At 45.5% G+C, this 9,563-nt stretch overlaps 1 protein-coding gene across 1 annotated transcript in view; it reads right to left on the minus strand.

The window, feature by feature from the left end:
- kcnh5b (potassium voltage-gated channel, subfamily H (eag-related), member 5b) overlaps positions 1-3,230 on the minus strand; it is an 80,818-nt gene extending 77,588 nt beyond the window's left edge. Inside the window, exon 1 of the mRNA XM_037538328.1 lies at positions 3,043-3,230. Within this exon, the coding sequence (XP_037394225.1) occupies positions 3,043-3,115 (73 nt within the window). The 5' untranslated portion in view covers positions 3,116-3,230. The remainder of the gene's footprint in view (positions 1-3,042) is intronic.
- Positions 3,231-9,563: the final 6,333 nt, after the last annotated feature.

The following is a 9,563-nucleotide window of genomic DNA, read 5'->3' on the forward strand; positions in this document are numbered from 1 at the left end:
TGATTTCCTTATACGGACTGGGGACTGAATGAGAGAGAGAGAGAGAGAGAGAGAGAGAGACAGAGAGAGAGAGAGAGAGAGAGAGAGAGAGAGAGAGAGAGAGAGAGAGAGAGAGAGAGACAGAGAGAGAGAGAGGGAGAGAGAGACAGAGAGAGGGAGAGAGAGATAGAGAGAGGGGGGGAGGGGGAGAGAGAGAGAGAGAGAGGGAGAGAGATAGAGAGAGGGGGGGGGGGAGAAAGAGAGAGAGAGAGGGAGGGGGGGGGGGGGGGGAGAGAGAGAGATGGAGAGAGAGATAGGGAGAGAGAGAGGGGGAAAGAGATGGGGAGAGAGAGAAAGAGAGAGAGAGAGAGAGACAGAGAGGGGGGAGAGATAGGGAGAGAGAGAGAGGGAGAGAGAGAGAGAGAGAGAGACAGAGAGAGAGAGAGACAGAGAGAGAGACAGTCAGAATGAATCTGGAACATTGGAGGAGAGAAATTAACACTCAGAGTAAATTAAACTGCTCTCAGGCCCTAAAAACCGAGTATGAACTGGAAGAGCATCTCTTCCAGAGGGAGAGAGAGAGAGAGAAGGACAGAGAGTCAGAGAGACAGAGGGAGAGAGAGAGAAAGAGAGAGAGAGAGAGAGAAAGAGAGAGAGACAGAAACAGAGAGACAGAGGGAGAGAGAGAGAAAGCAAATAAAAAGACATTTCATGCAGGGCTTCTTCTCATTTCACTAATTTGGCTCTGAGTGGTCAGCACCTCCCAGGCTGAGCCTCATGAGGCTGACCAGCGGCAGATTGAGGAGCAGCAGATTAGACAGTTGTGGGGAAAATGGAAAAAGGCCAGATCAGATTCGCATCACATGTGAGAGAAAAACATACAAATCAGCTTTAACAGTATCTAAAGGTTTATTTAAATTAGACTGAACCAGTCCAATCAAGTCCAGCGGTGCGGAGGGGCGGGGCTTCTGAGGCTGGTAAAGCAGATATTCTTAAAGGGCCCATGTTCCATATTTTTCTTGGATTTTATTTACCCCCATGGGCCAATGATGACATTTGTGTGACGTTATATATCAGAAAAACCACCAGAAAGTATTTTACATGAACATTTCTGCGTCTGCAAATGATCTCCGTTCTGATTGGCTGCCCTCATTCAAAAAGCAGGGCTAAAACAATCCTTATGAATTCTTTGTTTTTGTGATGTCACAAAAAACCAACATTCACATATATTCACATATTCAGCCTTTAGAAGTTTAGCTCCGCCCATTCATATTGAAGTTATAAGGAGTGTCTTAGCCCAGCGTAGCGTTTTGAATGAGGCACTGCCAATCAGCACAGAGCTTATTTGCATATATCTATGCCTGAACTGTAAGAGATAAAGGAGAGGCTGGAAAATTATGTAAACATGAATTAAGATGTTTTGATACATCATCACACACAGTTATAAGAGGATCTGGGGGGGGTTGTTAATTAAGACTATTAATAATGAGTCTGTGCTACAGTAACAGCCTCTACTCTTTTGGGAAGGCTTTAGACTAGATGTTGACCATTGCTGTGAAGATCTGATTGAGCACTAGTGAGGTCAGGTCCTCAGTTTGGATGATCAGCTCATCCCACAGGTACTGGATGAAGCTCCATCACTCCAGAGAGCCCAGTGCTGGGGGGCTTATATCCCTCTATCTGATGCTTGGCAGTTCCTGAGAACGCTGCAGAACTGCGCCCTCTAGTGGTGCACAATCAAGTTGTGAATAAAGTCCTAGCCACAGCGATGCTCTCCTGTTCATCACCATCACTGACCGTCACTCTCAGTTCTCTACTCAGAGCGTTCCTGAAGGGAAAGCCGTGTTTCCTGAGAGTGAACTGGAGTCAGAGAGTGTTTTAAACCAGCGAGGGAGTGAAAACTACACCGTGTGAATATTTCCTCACACAGAACCTGAAGATGTTTAACCTCCAGACTTCTTTACTGGTATTTAACGATGGAATATTCACCATTTGTTAGTTGCTGGGTTTTTGGCCATTATGAGTGTCTCTGTGTTATTACAACACCCATAGTAATAACATGTATTATTACAGTTACAATAGTAGTTTTTTTTATTATTATTATTAGTATTAGTATTATTAGTAGAGGTTCTAGTAGTAGTAGTACCTGACTGAACTCCATCCAACAGAAATAATAGAGTGGAAATATTGTTATTAGTACAGACTGTAGTAAATATAGTTATAAATGCATTATTATATGGTTATATGCAGAATTAGTATTAATATTACGCTTAGCTGTTGGTTGTGTTATGTATAGGACTATTCTTGTTTCTATTATTATTATTATTATTATTATTATTGGAAGGTGCAGCTTCTCCTACACTTCAAGGGTTCTTCGAGGGTTCTATATAGAACCGTGAACACTTCAAAATTTTGTCTAGTGAAATGGTTCTCCTGATTAATGGTGCTGTATACTGTTCTATATAGAACCTTTATAGTGTTCTAGATAGCGCTCTGCTATCATTACAAGCTTGACATTGTCACGATAGAAGAGAAGAACCCATTTCGGTGCTGTAGAACCCTTTTCAAAAAGATTCTATACGCTTAATAAAAAGATGGTTCTTCAAAGTTTCTTTAGTAAATAGAACGGTTCTCGTCAGTGCCATGAGTTCTTTATAGAACCATTTCAGGCTTGAATGGTAAAACAGATGGCTTGAGAATGTGCTGTATATGGTTCTATATACAACCTTTTTGAAAATGGTTCTAGATAGCGCCTAAAAGGGTTCTGCTATTGTTGTGATGTCAACAATCGAAGAACCGTTTTACCATGCAAGGAACCGTTTGGGCACGAAAAGGTTCTACACAGAAGTCGTGGATTTAATTAGAACCGTTCGCTCCACTGAAGAACCCGAGAAGAACCATCTTATGACTAGAACGTTGAGCGCGCGCCCTACGCCATTAACTTTTCCCGGTGAAACCCCCGTGTCGCGCGCAGGAAAGTGATGCGCGCGGGTGAGGAGTGAAAGAGGAGGAGGAGGAGAGGGAGGAGAGGAGGAGAGGAGGAGTAAAGGAGGTGAAGCTCACCGCTGGAGCGCCGCACGATGTTCTCCAGGAAGGTGTTCTGAGGCGCCACGAGGCCGCGCTTCCCCCCGGGCATGGTGCTGCGGTCCGGAGCACGAGCGGGGCCACGAGCGGGGAGCCGGAGCCGGCAGGAGGACCATGGTAACACTCCGCCTGCGAGTGTGAGCGCGCGCGTCTGTGCGTTCGCGAGAGACGCGCGTGCGCAGTCGCGCCTTTGCGCGCGCCGGTGAAGCCCCTCTCCACGGCAGAGCGCGCCGGAGCGCGAGGGTTCCCGCGTGTAAAACAATGACTAAGCACTATTTCCGTTAAACAGGCGGCGTGTAAGCGCGCGCAGTAACGCAGCCTTGAGAGGGAAATCTCGGGGCTTCTGCGTTTGATGGAGCGCGCAAACAGTGAAGGGCGTTTTAAAGCACAGCAGGTCCAAAAGGACCATCAGAAACCATCAGCCCTGAGACCCGATGCCCTGCTTTCTAATGGTGACTGGCTCCGTGTTTCTGATAGGGACCACTAGTTTCCTGTGGGACCGATTTAAAGCCCATTAAAATGAAACGTCAACTGCGTTTACAGTCAAAACCAGTTAAAACTCCATCACCAACCCATTAAAAACCATCAGGAACAGAAACACTAGATGGTTTCTATGGGTTTATCAGCCGGGTCCACGGCCCAGATATGGAAACCGAGCTGGATCATCGTTTTTGTGATGTCACAAAACGCAAATAATTTACATATATTCACCAGCTTGCAGCGGTTTAGCTCCGCCCCTTCATACTGATCTTACAAAGAGGGTTTCAGCCCAGACTGCTTTTCGAATGAGGCACAGCCAATCAGCACAGAGCTTGTTTACATATCTCAGTCTAACAGGCAGGGTAACCAAAACAGCCGGTTTAATCCAGACGGATAAAGAGAAGTTGGAAAATCGTGTAAGAATGAATTAGGACCTTTTCTTAGGACAGAAACTAACACACATGTGGACCCCGGGAGCAGAGTGGCTGCAGTGTGTAAAGGGGAGTTCCACTGATTTTTCAAAGGTTCTGCGTAATTAAACGGTTAAGATGTCACTCAGAGTGGCTTGGTGTGAAATGCTCTGTTCTAGAGAAACTTACAGAACCAAAATATATGTGTGTGTGTGTGTGTATATATATATATACACACACACACATACATCGCAGGTTCGATCCCCAGAGCCGACAGTCCATGACTGAGGTGCCCTTGAGCAAGACGCCTAACCCCCAACTGCTCCCCGGGCACTGTGGTTAGGGCTGCCCACCACTCCAGGCAAGTGGGCTCATTGCCCCCTAGTGTGTGTCTTCACTAGAGTGTATGTGGTGTTTCACTGCACAGGTGGGTTAAAATGTGGAGATGAAATTTCCCCGTTGTGAGACTCATACGGGTCACTTAATCTACACTTAATCGCTGTTGTTGGGAGAAAACCACGTATCTTCATTTTTATTGTTTTTCAGTTCTTGGCATAATTTAAAAATACCTGATGGTTTTTACATTGTGTGCCAATTTCACGATGAATGGGCCAAAATAAACGGCCCAAATGATTTGGAAAAATCTCTGGTTCCATTGACTTACATTAAAAGTAAAGTATGTTTTTTCGTTCTCCTGTAAAGTTTTGGAGATAAAAGGTTTTCTTTCGACAACAGCACATATATACATATACATGTGTGTGTGTTGATGATGTTTCCACCAGGAATAATTTCTGATAAATATCCTTCAAGCCAAATTCTTTTCTGTGCTCAGCACCATGAAGTGTATTTGGAACCATTTAACGTAACAGTGTCTTGTGAGGAGCTTTTAGAGGTGGACGTCTGTAGGAGCGTGCTCACTGCCCCCTAGTGTGTGTGTCCACTAGTGTGCATGTATGTGGGTCTTCCACTGCACGGATGGGTTAAATGCGGAGGTCTAATTCCTCTGTGTGCAAAACACAGTTCTGAATGAATGAATATTTTATATTGAATAATGGCATGAATGTGTAAATGTCACCGGCAGACGCTCGCAGGAGGGCAGTGACCTTACTGTACCTCCAGAGGTGGACCACAAGCCGGGTGGACGTAGTACACACACACAATCACAGCGCGGCTCCATTTCTCGGCATTGATCGGCGCGTTAATTGGCCGGCGAGCTTCTCTCCCTCTCTGACTGCTGAGCAGATTTAGATATCAAAAGGCCACAGCCATTAAAACGCCTAACGTCACTAAAAATAACCGGTCAATAAGTCAGCAGCCTCGGCGTCTCACAGAAGGATGTCCTGAGCAAGTGGGAGACAGTTAGCACAAAGCCAGCCTCTGTTCGCAGCCATTTGAGGTCTGTTCCCATGCAGTGCAGTTTTTAATCATCAAGAAATTAAAACTAAAATTTGACCCCATTGCTACAACCAGCACTGGTGCTAAAACACTTGCATGATAAAGGTAGTGCAAAGTAAATGAGCCAGCATGCTGCCTTTAGGGACACATTTTGGCCTCCATGCGGCTTTAAGTGAATCGGTAGACGTGCAGCGGACTGTGATTTTCCTTGCTTTGTGCTGTTTCTCTAACAGCATAATTGTGGTTTAGGCTCAGCACAGTGTGGGTAGATTCTCTCTCTCTGCCGACTGCAGACAGTGTTGTGCTAGACGGCGCTGTAGCGTTGTTTCTGTATTGTTCAGAGCAAAATACTCCCATGCTCCTTTGTCTTCGTGCTAACGCTAATTACACGCTACCTCAGCCCACTGTTTCTATCTTTAGGGTCACATTCAATCCCACGCAAACACAGCTCAGACGATCTCGACACATGAGATACATACCTGCCCACCAGGACAGAGCGGACAGTAAGGAACACTTTTAAAGTCAACTTGACAGCGAAATGGGCCATTTTCACCTTGTTGGTCATATTCAGTATGATTTACCATCATATCCATTACAGCCAAGTTTTCCCATAATTCTCCCTTAATACTGGAGATGCATGCTTTTTTTTTAGACAGACAAAATTACATGTTTTTTCAACTAAATTATGATGTAAACTTTATGACCACCTGTCTAATATGCCTTGCATGCTGCTAAGGCAGCCAGTAATATCTGCAGAGCCAGTTTCACGCCAGCAGGTTCAAGCCAGTGGCATTCAGCGCATGCGCCGACACTTGTTTCGGTTTTTCTCAGCGAGTTTTAGGTTAATCAGCATTTCGGTCGTCTTACGTGGGTTTATAATGAATTTGTATTAAATTTGCGTTGGGCTGGCGTAATGTTTTAAGCTTTAGTCTGAAACAAACTTTGGTTTGAACGCATACAGGGATTCACAGGGTAAATAGTAAACAAACTACAGCTGATGTGGAGAGTAACTAATGGGTTATGAAGACAGAACTCAGTTAACTTGGCCTTAGTATGGGGGCTTTATGTGTGCAGTTACATTACATGTGCAGGAATAAAGCTTTACCATAAGCAGCTCAAACTGGGCATGATATTAAGCTTTAGGCTAAAATAAACTTCAGTTTTTGATCGTATTCCTGCTGAAAACATCCGTAGAAGCCATTCAGTGTTTCCTTTGGTTTCTGATGGCTTTGTAATGTTTTGGCTGAAGGTGTAGGCAGTCACCAGTGGCTGATTCCTGATGGGCAGCGTCTCCCTTCCCGAATGGTGATGTTCATGGCGACGCATACAACCTGCACTAGCAGTCGCTGTTCACATCAGAGACGTTATAAATGAGGAGACCGGCCACTGGTTGAAATACGAATGGGACGCTCGTAACACTCAACATGGTACAGTCGCGCTGTCCTGCTGCGCGTGTGCTCCACTGTCCTGAAACCGCTGGAGTGAAACTGCAGGTGTAAATCTGCGGCTCTGCATTCAGACACTTCTCAAGACAGCCTCAAACTGCCAAAGCTACAAGACCTCTGTGGTCTCTGACACCAAGACCTCAGCAGCAGATCCTTCAAGTCGCAGATTAGACTTGTTCCAGCACATCCCACAGATGCTCGATTGGATTGAGATCTGCTGAGTTTAGAGGCCAGGGCAGCACCTCAAACTCCTCCTCATGCTCCTCAAACCATTCTTGAATGGCTTGTGCAGTGTAGCAGGTGCACCCAGAGCATCAAACGCCCTTCACCAGCTTGTCTTCTTTCCAAAGAGCATCCTGGTACCATCACTTCCCCAGGTGAACAGCACACGTACCCGGCTGATTATGTGATGTAAAAGAGAATGGGACTCATCAGACCAGGCCACCTTGCTTTGAGGTCCAGTTCTAACTCTTGCATGCCCGTTGTAGGTGCTCTCAGGGGTCAGCATGGGCACTCTGAACGGTCTGCAGCGACATAGCTCCATACACTTCATGCATCAATGAGCAATGGGTGCCCAACATCCTGACACTGGTTTGTCTCTCCTCTGACCAGTCTGTAAGCACTCACCACCACTGACCGGGAGCTGCATTTTGGAGATGGTCATTTGGAGATGGTCATCTGGCCATAGTGACTTGTCCCTAGGCGAAGTCGGGCAGGTCTTCACACCTGCCAATTTCTCTGGCATTAACCTACGAGAACCGACTGTTCCTCTGCCGAATATATCCCAGACCTTGACATGTGGCATTGTTACGAGATCATTTATTCTCTTCACCTGGTCACATTTTGGCTCCTCAGTGTATATTTTTGGCTGACGCATTAGGAGCATTTAACCCTTTAAAAGGCCAGCGGCCGCCAACAGGCCCAAAGTGTTACTACACTCTTCTACACTCTCTGTAATAAAGGTGGTAAACTGTCACTGGGGCGGTTCCCCTCGTCACCAGGGTAGATAACTGTTCTAAAATCCACTGAAGTGATATTTTCCAAGCTGTACAGACTCCACAGACCCCGCCTCGTCTCCAGGCTTTTATTTTATTGTTCTGTTTTAAAACATCAGCTTATTAAAAAGAAAATAAATAAAATAATGGAGATACAGCACATCCCAGCCAAAACCCATGTAGGACACTTCATTGTCAAGAGCCTCCCAGAGGTTCATCGTTTCCCAGATTCATCTTTTTTTAGACTTACCGAACTTGCCTCACATGACGAGGGGTCTGTTACACAACAGTGTGGTGAGATAATTGTCAGGACAGACAGTAGGGAAGTATGTGTGGGCCACTGCTGGTTTATTTCAGGACAAGCAGTGGGTGGATCTGATAGTAACGTCTACTTTTCTCTCATTGAGCAAAATGCTGGGCTTCCACATCAGGGTCCAGGAAACGTCTGCAGCACGTCTGCGATGTCTCATTCTACCATGTGACCCAAATTAGCCTCTACAGGCCCCCCGTCAGGTGTGCATGGCATGGATCAGTCATTTTTCTCTCAGCGTGCAAGTTTTATAATGAAAGTAGGACGCCTGTTTTCCCTGCTAGAAGAACCAGCATAGACCAGCATGGCTGCTCCCCAGAATAACCAGTGTATCTCTGCTGCCGGAAGAAAATCTCAAACGCCAATAATAATATAAAATATGCCAAAAATAATGATACACAATTACCCGCTAAAACTTGGTGAACAGAACCGTTTATGAGCCGTAGCAATAAAACAGTTTCTGCTTAATATTTTTAAAAACTATTAAAATCGATCTGTTTAGTTCAGATTAGGTTTAAGGTAGCAAACTGCTCCATTCTGACCACTGATACAAGCTGAAGGCTACCCAGCTAGAGGCAGCAAAAAAATAAAGGCAACACACTAAATCTTTAACAAGTTTATAGCTACACAAAGCAATTATTCACTAATTTTATGTATGTTATGTTCTTCTCAAGTTTGCACGGCTTGCTAAGTCACTCCTGAGGGCACTACTAGTCCCCAAAATGCACTCTTAACCCATTAATCTTCATATCTGAGTGTTAAGTTTGATTATCTGAACTTGCTTAAGCACACATCTGTAAAAATCCCATTAGCAGTCAGATTGCCAAAAAAGTGTGCCTTCACACGCACATGAACCCATAGGGTTTAATATGATGTTGACTCACCCTTTGCAGCTATAACGGCTTCAACTCTTCTGGGAAAGTTTTCCACAAGGGTTAGGAGTCTGTTTATGGGAATTTCTGACCGTTCTTCCTGAAGCTCATTTGTGAGGTCAGACACTGATGTTGGACGAGAAGGCCTGGCTCACAGTCTCCGCTCTAATTCATCCCAAAGGTGTTCTATGGGGTTGAGGTCAGGACTCAGGTGCAGGCCAGTCAAGTTCTTCCACACCAAACTGGCTCATCCACATCTTTATGGACCTGCTTTGTGCACTGGTGTGCAGTCATGTTGGAACAGGAAGGGGCCAAACTCCCCAAACTGTTCCCACAAAGTTGGGAGCGTGAAATTGTCCTAAATCTCTTGGTGCTGAAGCTTTAAGAGTTCCTTTCACTGGAACTAAAGGGCCGAGCCCAACTCCTGAAAATATCTTTGCTTTGGACTTGCTGCACAGGTGGCGTCCGATCACGGTACCACGCTGGAGTTCACTGAGCTCCTGAGAGCGACCCATTCTTTCACTAATGTCTGTAGAAGCAGTCTGCAGGCCGAGGGGCTCGGCTTTATACACCTGTGGCCACGGAAGTGACTG

Source organism: Pygocentrus nattereri, chromosome 5 (genome assembly GCF_015220715.1).
Source record: "Pygocentrus nattereri isolate fPygNat1 chromosome 5, fPygNat1.pri, whole genome shotgun sequence".
Taxonomy (NCBI): Eukaryota; Metazoa; Chordata; class Actinopteri; order Characiformes; family Serrasalmidae; genus Pygocentrus; species Pygocentrus nattereri.